The sequence below is a fragment of the Vanellus vanellus genome (assembly GCF_965231255.1).
Source record: "Vanellus vanellus genome assembly, contig: HAP1_SCAFFOLD_97, whole genome shotgun sequence".
Taxonomy (NCBI): Eukaryota; Metazoa; Chordata; class Aves; order Charadriiformes; family Charadriidae; genus Vanellus; species Vanellus vanellus.
Window position 1 is genome coordinate 267,240 of NW_028128418.1, and position 12,062 is coordinate 279,301.

Sequence of the window (12,062 nt, forward strand, 5' to 3'; positions counted from 1 at the left end):
ACCAAACATCCTCCTCCCGCCCCCACCCCCTCTGAAAAAAAAAAAAAAAATTAAAATCCTTACAAAACTGAAAAATCCTCCGGCTCCTCCGGCTGTGCCTGAGGTGAAAAACAGGTGGCTTTTAGTAAATTAAAAATAATAAAAAAAGAAAAATACTAAAAACTCTCTCTCTCTCTGCCTCTGTTAGTCCAACTAAAGGGACAGCGTCAGGAGGCGAGGGAGGAGGAAGGGGGAGGCTGTGGGATGGAGAGAGCCCTCCCCGTACCCCTCGGCTGTGCATCCTCACAGCGCCGCGGGGAATGGGGGGCTGTGTGTTTGGGGGGGTCTTTGGTTTGCTCCCCTGACCTGCTGGGGGTGGGGGAGGGGGACTGGGGAGGGGGGGAGGGAGATGTCCGGCGGCAGGGTTACATTCATCGGGCGGTGCTGGGCAGCACGGCGGGAGCCTCCCTTGCTGTGCTGCGAGGCCGGGGCTCCCGGAGCGTGTTTCTGCTCCTGCTGCTTCACCTGCTGGAGCATTTCCCTCATCTTGCGCTGTGCAGTCTTGGGGAGGGGAGGGGAAAAGCAAGAGGTGGGGGTCAGGGCACCGCTTCTCCCACCACCACCAACTCCCGAGCCCCCACCGAGCATCTCGCTGCTCCCAACTTGTCACTCTGAACAAGCTGTAATTAATTTCCGGTTGTTTGTTTTGTTTTGTTTTTTTTTTTAACTTGTGCTTCACTCCTCGAGAGAGCCTGAATTTTTGGGGGGGTCGCCATCCCGCCGAAGTGGACAGGAGACAAGGTTATGGAAGATGCACCCAGGTGGGATGCGCATGGATTTGCCCGCACCGGGGAGTCCATTCACACCCTGGGTGCTGCTCTGCACAGCATCCAAAACACCCATTTTTAGCTCAATCGAGCCAATCTTCAATTTCAGTTCTCGCACAGCCAGGGGGAGCTACCAAAACGCCTTCAGTGCATCTTGGGGGCACAGGGACCTCCCAAAAGAAGAGTGGCAGGACGCTCGGGTGCTGCTGGGCTCAGCAAGCCCTGTGCCTTTCCTCGGTGGATGAAAGCGGCCGGGGAGGATCGGGTAAAGCCGCGGCCAAACTGTACCTGACTGGCAAAGAAATGCCCAATGACTTTAACGATGACCTCCTCGTTCTTGTCCGGGGTTTGGTCTCGTGGCACAAGGACTTCCGCGCTGGTTAAGTTTTACAGTTTGTTCACCTGGAGCGAACCACAAGAGGCTTCTGTTGTGGAAGAGCCAAAATCCTCCACTGCCACAGTCACGACGGCACCAGGCACCCTGTGTGTCTCCCCCTTCCTTGGGACCAACGAGAACCACCACCAGGACATGGGGGCTGAGGGTCAAGACATCGCTGAGACCACTGAGCACCCGGGATTTGTCCCCCTGGGGTGGGCAGGGGTGATATCTGATGCCCAACTTTGCATCCCCCGGGCACCACCCCCCACCATTTTGCCACCTTTGCCTGTCACGTGGCCGGTGGCGAAGGAAGGCACCTTGATGTGGACTTCAAGCTTCACTTCTTCTTTCAGGTTAAAGAAGTTATCCTCTTTCAGCTTCCCAAATATTCACCCCTGGGCCTGGGGAGGAGACGGACAGGAAGGAAAACCATCAGGCAGCGCCCGCTGTGCCCCTCCATCCCCAAAGGTGATGATGTCCCCACGTCCAGCAGCATCAAAACCACGGTACCCAGCAAAGAGCTCCCCTGGCGCTGAGGGAGGCCAAGCCAGGCTGGCAGCACTGTGGTGACCACAGGGATGCTCTCGACTTGTCCCTTACTGTCCCCCCCACCCACAGCCCCCACCCAGCGCACCTTGAACTGAGCCTTGGGCGGCCCCGTGATGATGACCATCCGCTCACTGGCCTTGGGACCTTCTGACGGGGCGATCTGGGGAGGGATGGGGGAGAGGGAGCATGAGCGCGGCCTCCACTTCAGCAAGACCTTCCCTCGGTGGGATGTCCCCCCCCAGCGCAGGGCAACCCCCCGATACAGGAGCATCCCCTCCCACCAGAGCTGGGCTGATAACCGGGGTGCTGCAGGCCTGGCCTTCTACTAATGACAGGCTGGAGAGGTGGGCACATGCCAACCTCATGAAGTTCAACCAGGCCCAGTGCAAGGTCCTGCACCTGGGTCGGGGCAATCCAAGCACAAATCCAGGCTGGGCGGAGAATGGATGGAGAGCAGCCCTGAGGAGAAGGACCTGGGGGTGCTGACTGATGAGAAGCTCAACATGAGATGGCAATGCGTGATCACAGCCCAGAAAACCACACATATCCCAGCCTGCATCAGAAGTGTGGCCAGCAGGGTGAAGGATGGGGTTCTGTCATTCTGCTTTGCTCTGGTGATACACCACCTGGAGTACTGCATCCAGCTCTGGAGCCCCCAACATAGGAAAGACATGGACCTGCTGGAGTGGGGCCAGAGGAGGCCATGGAGATGCTGTGAGGGCTGGAGCCCCTCTGCTGGGAGGACAGGCTGAGCGTTGGGGTTGTTCAGCCTGGAGCAGGCGCCGGCCAGGGGGGCTCCGTACAGACCCGAGAGGTACGCCCAGGAGCTCTATGGTGGGAGAGAAAATGAGAGTCAGTGATGGCCCCAGCATGCCAGACCTTTCCCAGCCACCGCCAGCCCGACGCAGAGCAGCGTGCCACCACTGTGAGCCCGGCAGGGACACGGGGACAACCCTTCAAGCCCTGAAACCCTGGGGTGATGTGCAGTCCCATCCCAGCGCGATGGGGCTGGGAGGCGGATGGGGGGTCCCAGTTACTCCCAGTCCCTCCCCACTGCCACGTTTCCACCCATGTCTTGCCTTTGTAGGGGAAAACCAGGACACAACTCTCTCCCGCTCTGCGTTCCAGCAAGTGCAACCAGATGCTACCTGCAAACCACCATTTCTCACATGGAGAAGGAGCAGACCCAGCTCCCCTGCCCATGCTGGACGACGCTCTCGCTCCCAGCCCTCTAGTTAAACCCGCTGTGCCGAGGTTGTGCTCCCTCTCACATTGAGCCCATGCTCCCCGTGTCCACCCTCTGCTTCTGGCCACGGGCTGCTCCATGGCTCCTACACCAACATGTCCTCTCCTGCCCAGCCACTCCTCAACGCCAGCGTGGACACTGCACCTCCTCACTTCCCTCCCTTCACCAGGAGCCTCATTCCTTCTCCTCCATCCTTGCCAGGTCTCTACAGCTCCACAGTTGAAGCTAATGCCACCGGCCCCAGGTCCTGCTGAGGATGCAGTCAGAAATGACCACTCCACGGTGTGAAACGTAAAGTACTTGGGTGGAAGGAGCAGAGGCCTCACCAGGGTGGCTTCAAAAAGGTCCCACAAAGCTTTGGGGTGAAGGACGTCCCACCAAAGGCTGCCCTTTGGGACACCTGCCCAGCTCTTCTCCAGCACACCAACAAACGCTCAACCAGACGGTTCCCCAAGGCCGCGCTTGCTCGGGCCGTCGCTGCAGGCAGAGCATCCCCCTGCACAGCCAGACAAACCGACCCTTCTCAGTGCCCTCCGGGGCCACCGCGCACATCACACTCACACGCCCCTCCGCACCACCAGCCTGGCACTCACCCTTCTCCTCCGACCGCTCTGCTGCTGGCGTTGCCAGGAGAAGAAAACAGCACAAGTAAATGAACCTGCACGAAACTAGAAGTTAAAGAGGACCAGCCAGTAAGGATAAAACAATATCCCGTATCTTATGAGGGGAGGAAAGGTCTAAAACCAGTAATTGATTCATTGTTGAAGGATGGATTGTTGGAACCCTGGATGTCACCTTACAATAGTCCAATTCTACCGGTCAAGAAGGCTGAGGGGAGATAGAGATTAGTCGCAGACCTACGAGAAGTCAATAAACGAGTACAGACTCAGCAGCCTGTGGTTTCGAACCCATATACCCTCCTGAGTAAAATATCGCATAATCATAAATGGTTTAGTGTAATAGACCTTAAAGATGCCTTTTGGGCCTGTCCATTAGCAGAGGAGAGTAGAAACTTATTTGCCTTTGAATGGGAAGATCCGGACACCGGGAGGAAGCAGCAACTCTGCTGGACCTCCCTGCCTCAAGGGTTCACAGAATCCCCAAATCTATTTGGACAGATGCTAGAGAAAATTTTAGGGGAGTTCCAGGCAGAACCCCCAGTAAGAATCTTGCAATATGGAAATGATCTGTTGGTATCGGGAGAGAAAGAGCAGAAAGTCAGAAAGAGACATCGATACGTTTGCTGAATTTTTTAGGAGAACACGGATTAAGAGTGTCAAAGGCAAAACTGCAGTTTGTACAAAAGGAAGTAAGGTATTTAGAGCATTTAATTAGTGGAGGAAAAAGAGAAATCAATCCAGAACGAATTTCTGGGATTACAGCTTTAAGTGTCCCAAGAACAAAAAGAGAAATAAGGAAGATTTTAGGGTTACTAGGGTACTGTAGACTATGGGTTGAGGGATACACTCAATTAGTAAAATTTCTGTATGACAAACTAGTAAAAGAAGGTCCAATACAGTGGACAGAAGACAAACAGGAGCCATTACAAAAACTGAAGCAGAAGCTAATAAAAACCCTGGTTTTAGCCCTCCCCTCCCTAGAAAAAAAAAAAAAGAAACCAAAATCATTTCACCTTCTTGTAAACGTGGCAGAAGGGATAGCGCATGGAGTCCTAATGGAGGGACGGGGCGGAAAAAGGAAACCAGTGGCATACCTATCCAAATTAATGGACCCAGTACGTGGGGGTGGCCCACATGCATGCAGGCAGTGGCGGGGACCGAGGCAGTCCCAGGCGACCGAGCTACCAGCACCTGAAACACCCCATCTCTTCAGCGATGGAGCAAACCTTCTTCTGTGGGTACTCTGCTATTCCAGCACCACGTTTGGCAGGTGGTCAAGGAGGAATGATGAGAGTGGCCACACTGCACAGACAACTGGAGGAATGGTTGGGGTCCGTGTGGGCAGAGGCATCTAGCAGGGCCAGCAGTGCCCAGGAAGCCGCATCAGTAATGCCATGGCGGTCCCAGGCGACCGAGCTACCAGCACCTGAAACACCAAATCTCTTCAGTGATGGAGCAAACCTGGGAGGAGAGGGAGGAAGTGACCTGGGGTGGGTCCCTTGTTTGGGAGGAGAGACAAGGGAGGAGAAAGGGAGGAGTCAAGGAAGATGAGGGGGATGTTCAAGCAGGGAAAATGGAGACAAGGGGGGATCAATCCCCCGTTAACTACCCCTGAAATCCAGCTCTTCCTTCTGGGACTGAGAGCCCTGTTGGCTTCTCACTCTTTGCTGTGGTCAGCAATTTCTCTTGTCACGCTCAGGAGTTTCACACCGTCTGTTCGATTAGCTACGGCTTACACTGGGCCCTAATCTCCAGCTGAGTGCCTTAATGCATAGCCCCAAAGTTGTCTGCAGGTCACATCACTGTTTCCTATCCTCCATGTGCCAGTCTTCTCCGTCCCATGGTGGCTCTGAGCACCCTCCTCTCTGACCAGGCACCGTTTCAGCCCTTGGGAGTCACTCTCCCTTCGTGCCCTGCTGTCTGCCTGCAGCCTCATTGGCAGGCGCCGGGCATGCAAGTCCTTGCCTTGCACCGGAGACTGAATTGGACTCAAGCACGCTCAGCTGTGAAAATCAGGAACTTTATTTCTACAACCGAGTCAACATCAGCCCTTCTGCGCTCAGAGGAGCGCGGGCAGGACAGAGCAGGCCTTGGCACTGAGGCTGCCTTTGGCTCAGCAGGCATTGCCCCGGAAGGAAATGGTCGTGGAACAGCGCAGCCTGCTCTGGAGCCTGTTTGTCATGCTGCTCGAGTCTTTTTCCCCCACAGGACCTGCAGCAGCTCCTGCAGCAGCTTAAAAAATTCCACCAGCTTCTGGCGTGGAAATGGACATGGTGCAAACCCGCCCGACTGTGTGGGTATTGGCCTTGGCCTCTGATAGGGGGTTGAAGTAAAGACTGGCTGTGGTGTTGTAGTAGCCGATGGTGCTGGGCGCAGTCCCATCTGGACCAGGATCCAGTCATAGAAGTGCTGGGTGGAGGTGTAGACTCCGGGCCGTTTGGCTCTGGCACAGCCTCTCCCCCAGCTGGTCACCCCAACAAGCCAGAAGTAGTCCGCGTTGTTGTCTTTGCACACCAGAGGACCACCGCTGTCACCCTGCAGGGAAGGAGAGAGGGTTGAGGTGGTGGTGGGTGGCCGCTGTCAGCGCTCTGGCCGGCTCCTTCTCTCTCCCAGCACCTGCCAGAGCTCTGCTCACTGCACACAACGGCGCTGCTCCGGCGCTGGAGCCTACAGAGCCTCATCTGGGAGAGGGTGGAGGGCCTGTAAGGTCGGGCGCTCTCTCATCTCTGCACAGTGCTCCCGGCTGTGTGGAAGGGGGATGCTTTGGGATCTGGACCTATGGGCTGCCGGGAGCACAGGATGGGCTTTCTGGGCAGCGTCCCCGGGCTCTGGGACAAGGCGGGCACTGGGCAAGGACCTGCAGCTGGGGAAGGGGAGGTGAGCACCAGCAGCGGTGGAGACCCAGCGGTGGCAGGGTGACTTGCCAGGCCAAGCACGTGCCGGGCGATGTTTGGGCATTGCGAGAGGGCTGCCGGTGCTGCCGGGGCTTGACTTGCAGCACGTCCTACCTGGCAGGTGTCGATGCCACCCTGCGGATAGCCAGCACACAGGTTGTGGCTGTGGATGGCCCCTCTGTACCACCCGCTGCTGTTGCAGAGGTTGACATCAATGAGCTGGACCTTGGCCTCCTGCAGGACATCCGTTGACCCTGCAGCTGTGAGCACAGAAAGCAATGAAGCCCCAGCAGCTCCCCCCCTGCCTGGGTGAACCCCTTCCCTAGGGCTTGGCTTTGCGTCCTGAAGGCACTGTGCCCGTGTTTCCCCTCTGTCTGGCTTTGGGCGGTGGGTCAGCCCATTCTCTCTGGAGGCATACGTCCCCGCAGCCTGACTCTGGCTTTCGCCTCCGCTCTCGGGAAGCCCAACCCCTCTCCCCAGTGTGCCGAGCTTGCACTCAGGACACCAGCACTTTTGGGGAACTCACATCTTGCAGTGGTGGCGCCCCAACCGCTGACGTAGCAGGTGTGCAGCTCTGACACTCTCAGTGAGGTGTCGGGCACACAGGCAAGCTGGGTGTAGGAGTTGCACTGGACCGGCTGGTCCAGCTCCAGCAGGGCGATGTCGTTCCTCTGCGTGATATTCCTGTAGTGCTCGTGAACCAGCAGCCGCTTAATATGGCGCACTTGGGCCTCGGGGCCCAGCCGAGTCAACTGGGTGGCCCCGATCACCACGCGCCACATGCTGATGTTCCTGGAAGGCAGATGGAGAGGGGGGTCAGAGGGAGCGGAGCCACGTGCTGCAGCAGCCCCGACTTTCCCTGCCTTCTGCTTCCCAGGGCAGAGAGGAGAGCAGTGCCACGCAGGCTGCCACCGCCCTGGCATGCCTTAGGCACGAGCCATGTGGCGCTGGAGGCTGCTAGGAAGCAGTGGCCCGAGCCCAGCCTTCTCCTGAGCACTCTCTGGGCTGGGCTCGGCAGTGCCCAGGCACTGGGCGTACTGGCAGGAATGGGGATGGGAGTAGCAGGCGGTGCTGCGCGCAGGGCACCCGCGAGGGTGGTGGGGACAGCCCCCTTCCCTGGCCCTCCTTACCTGGCCTCGATGAAGCAGTGTGCCGCCGTGAGGACCCACTGTGGGCTGATGAGGGACCCTCCGCAGATGTGCCCCGTGCCTGCTTCCCAGGGGTCCTGGATGCTGACGATCCAGGGCCAGGCTCCTGGACGGGCATCGGTGCCACCCACCACGCGCGACATGCCGTACTGGTAAGCCATGGGCCGGAGCCCGCAGGTCCCTCTGTAACCAGAAACTCATGACTGTCCTGCTCCACGCGTGCTGCGGTTCAGGCTGAAGGTCAGCCCTCTTCCCTCCCCACAAGGCGCTGCACGGACAGCAGGGCCAGGGAACCCCCTGGGGCGGGCGGGCGGGCGCCCCTGTTTCTGCCTGAGCCCCGCAGAGGAGCTGTGCCAGCAGCCGGGGTGCTGGCCAGGATCTGAGGCTCCCAGGCGGGGTTGGGGAAGCTGTGGCCATGGGGGACAAGCGGGCTCCCTCCAGTGAACCCCATCAGGGTTGCCCAAGCTCCCCCCCAGAGCCTGGGGCCACTTACCCACAGCTGTCCCACGCGCCTTGCACAGGCCAGCACAGGGCCAGCAGGACGACGACGAGGAGCAGTTTCATTGCTGCCAGTGGCGGCACGTGGCACCTGCAAGAAGCGAACCGAGGGCCTGTCGCCACCAGTGCCGCAGCCGACGTAATGCCCGCAGTGCTCACGCTGCCCACGGTGCTCTTGTTCCCGGGGCTGATGTCACAGAGTCGCTGGTTCCGGGCACCGGGCCCGGTGGCCTCTTGGCAGAAAGGGGGGGCACCATGGGGGGTTCCCGGCAGGAGGGGAGGCAGAAGCCGGCATGGGACACCCCCGACAGACCCCCGCTGAAAGCTCTGCCTGCGGGACGAGGCTGTGCAGGCCCCGCGGCAGGCAGCAGCGCCTGGCTGCGAGCGCTGCCTGCTGACAGCTGGCAGCAAAAAACCCCGTGTGGCATCGCGGCCTCTTGGGGAAGTTCACTGCCACCCCGCTCTCTGCAGCCCTGTGCCACCAGGGCCTTCCCAAAACACATACACCAGAGAACAGAACAGAACTGCTACAGGCAGCATGCACGGCTTTGGGTGTTGAGGGGCCCATCTGGCTACAGCCGCAGCAGGCAAGCAGTGATGTGCGTGTGGGACGAGTCCAGCACCCCCACATGCTGCACTCCGTACCTATGCGCACGCCTGGGCGCACACACAGAATCACAGAATGGTTTAGGTTGGAAGGGACCTTGAAGACCATCAAGTTCCAACCCCCCCTGCCCTGGGCAGGGACACCTCCCACCAGCCCAGGTTGCCCAGAGCCCCGTCCAACCTGGCCTTGATCACTTCACGGGATGGGGCAGCCACAGCTTCTCTGGGCAACCTGCCCCAGGGTCCAACAGCCTCACAGTCAAGAATTTCTTCCTAAGATCTATTCTAAACCTCCCCTCTTCCAGTTTGAAGCCCTTCCCCCTCATCCTGTCACTACACGCCCTTGTAAAAAGTCCCTCCCCAGCTCTCCCGTCGGCCCTTCAGGGACTGGGAAATGCCGGCACGTCAGTTTGTGTGCTGCACTCTGTGTGTGCACGCATCGTGTGTGCCCTGTGTGTGGGTGCACTCGGTGTCTGGGTGCACTCCGTGTCCCGGTACCCACACGGTGGGTGCACACTGTTTACGTGCAGTGTGGTGTAGATGAGCCTGTGAGCGTGCGCACTGCAGGTATGCATTCACTGGGTCGAGCGCGTGCCGTGTGTGCGGGCATTTTGTGCGTATGCTGGCAGGCTGTGTGTGCCCGCACTGTGTGTGTGTGTGCATGCTGCATGTGCATGCCTTCCACGCTCTGTGCATGACGTGCACGAGCACTGTGTGCATGACGTGGGGTGTTCCATGTGTGGTGGGGGCGTGTGTGGGATGTTAGTGTGTGTTGGTCTGTAGTCAGTGTGTGTGTTCCTATGCAGTCGGGGTGTGTGTCAGTGTGTGTTGCTGTTGTAATAAGTAATTTAGCAAAAGAATTTTGCTTCAGCTAAAATAGATGTGTGCTCACTATGGCTTCAGCTAAGATGGGTCTGTGCTCGCTGTGCGTTTGGGAAAGGGATAGTGTTAGACAGGATATCAGACGAGAGCAACAGTTGGAAGTACAGAAACTTGCAGGGCAAAGGGTGGTGTCGTTAGCTAAGATAACCACAGGAGTGTAAGGAATGAAGAAGCCACAAGCAGGACATGGTGGTAAAGACTTCGAGCCTCCCTCCAATGACTATTAGGAAGACTCGTGAGGAAGCACAGCACCTGCGCTGCTGGAAGGGAGGGGGCATGTTCAGGGGTGGGCTGCATTCCAAGAACTCATTGATTATGTATTTGGGGGTGGGTTGTGTTCCAAGAACTCAAAGAGGAATCGCCGATGGAACAGTTGAAGAGGCTCTGAAGGAATATTCAGCAGTTTTCTGGGACTGATCCAGAGACTTTTGCTGGCCAGGAATTATTAAAAAATAAATTTTGTCACCCATGCCTGGCCAGCTATTAGGAAAAAAATGGAAAAGATGGAAGACTGGCATGAGAGAGGAATCAATGAGCTGTTACGAGAAGCACAAAGAGTGTATGTGAGGCGCGATGAGGAGAAGCAGAGGGCAAAAGCAAAACTAATGGTGGCGACTGTAAAAGAAATAACAAAGACTAAAGATAAAGCGCCCCAGAATCCAGGGCCAGGGATGAGAGCACACAAGATACAGGGAGCCCATCTGCTGTCGCTCAAAAAGCCCATGTGAATGAAATCAGGAGCCCCAGAGGGCGGAAAGTGTTACCATTGTGGGCAGGAAGAACATTTTAAGAGAGAGTGTCCCAGGCAAAAGAGAGATCAACGAGTGTTTAAAATCTGTCAACAGGAAGAATAAGGGTGTCAAGGGCTCTACCTGCTGGGGGAAGAAAGAATTAGTGAGCCCTTGATAAATTTAAAATCAGGCCCCCAGGAGGAAATTTACACCTTTTTAGTAGACTCAGGAGCTGAGAAGTCTTGTATTATGAAATTGCCTTTGAATGGGAAGATCCGGACACCGGGAAGAAGCAGCAACTCCGCTGGACCTCCCTGCCTCAAGGATTCACAATATACCCAAATCTATTTGAACAGACACTAGAGAAAATTTTAGAGGAGTTCCAGGCAGAACCCGCAGTAAGAATCTTGCAATATGGAAATGACCTGTTGGTATCAGGAGAGAGGGAGCAAAAAGTCAGAAGGAGACATCGATACGTTTGCTGAATGGTTTTTTTTGGAGAACAAGTGCTAAGAGTCTCAACGACACAACTGCAATTTGTACAAAAAGAAGTATTTAAGGCATCTAATTATCAATAGAAAAAGAAAAATCAATCCAGAACGAATTACAGCATTAAGTGTCCCAAGAACGAAATGAGAAATAAAGAAGATTTTAAGGTTACTAGAGTACTGTAAATTATGGGCTAAAGGATACACTCAATCAATAAAATTTCTGTATGACAAACTTGTAAAAGACAGTCCAATACAGCGGACAGAAGACAAACAAGAGCAATTTAATAATTAAAGCAGAAATTAATAGAAGCCCCGGGTTTAGCCCTCCCCTCCCTAGAAAAAAAAAAAAAAAAGAATTTCACCTTCTTCTAAACACAGAAGAAGGGATAGTGCATGGAGTCGTAATGCAGGAACGGGGCGGAGAAAGGAAACCGGTGGCATACCTATCCAAAATGAATGGACCCGGTAAGTTGGGGGTGGCCCACATGCATACAGGCAGTAGTGGCCACAGCAATATTAGTAGAAAAAAGCCCAAAATTAACCTCTAGAAGAACCCTAATCGTACATACCCGCCCCCACTGTAAGAACTATCTTATCTCAAAAGTCTGGCCAGTGGTTAACAGATTCCAGAACTTTGAAGTACGAAAACATTTTAATAGAAAAGAATGATTTGACCCTCGTAGTAGACGGAAACCTGAATCCTTCACAACTCCTGTAGGAACAGGCAAGTGGGGAGCCGCATCATGATTGATTAGATTTTATAAATTACCAAACCAGGGTAAGAGAAGAGCTAATAAACACACCAATGCCCTATGTAAAAAAAACCCAAAAACCAAAACCAAAACCAAAACCAAAAAACTATCCAACAACTTTTTATAGACAGTTCCTCCTGATGTATAGATGAAAAGAGAGCAAGTAGTTATGTCATCATTTTGGGGGAAGAAAAAGCAGTAATTGAAGAAGGAGGATTACCAGCAAATTAGTCAGCCCAGAGTTGTGAACTATACGCTCTGAAGAGAGCTTTAGATTATCTCCAGGGAAAAGAAGGCATTATCTATACAGATTCAAAGTACGCATGTGGAAATTAACCATGAGAAGGAAGTCTGGTGTTTTTGCTTTGACAGGAAAAGGCCCTGGAGAGCCTTCAGAAGGCGCATAAGAGTCAGTACTGCTGCATGAGAGCAACAGACAGCAAAAGCCTCGAAAGTGCCT

The 12,062-nt window shown here is 55.3% G+C and overlaps 1 protein-coding gene across 1 annotated transcript in view; it reads right to left on the reverse strand.

Annotated features, from left to right (window-relative positions):
* Positions 1 to 7,803, reverse strand: part of LOC309684473 (electroneutral sodium bicarbonate exchanger 1-like) — a gene marked incomplete at both ends in the record, with an annotated part of 79,253 nt that extends 71,450 nt beyond the window's left edge. The window contains 4 exons of the mRNA XM_082500377.1: positions 5,942 to 6,135; positions 6,609 to 6,754; positions 7,021 to 7,286; positions 7,625 to 7,803. Of these exons, the coding sequence (XP_082356503.1) occupies positions 5,942 to 6,135; positions 6,609 to 6,754; positions 7,021 to 7,286; positions 7,625 to 7,803 (785 nt within the window). The remainder of the gene's footprint in view (positions 1 to 5,941; positions 6,136 to 6,608; positions 6,755 to 7,020; positions 7,287 to 7,624) is intronic.
* Between the last annotated feature and the right edge of the window lie 4,259 nt (positions 7,804 to 12,062).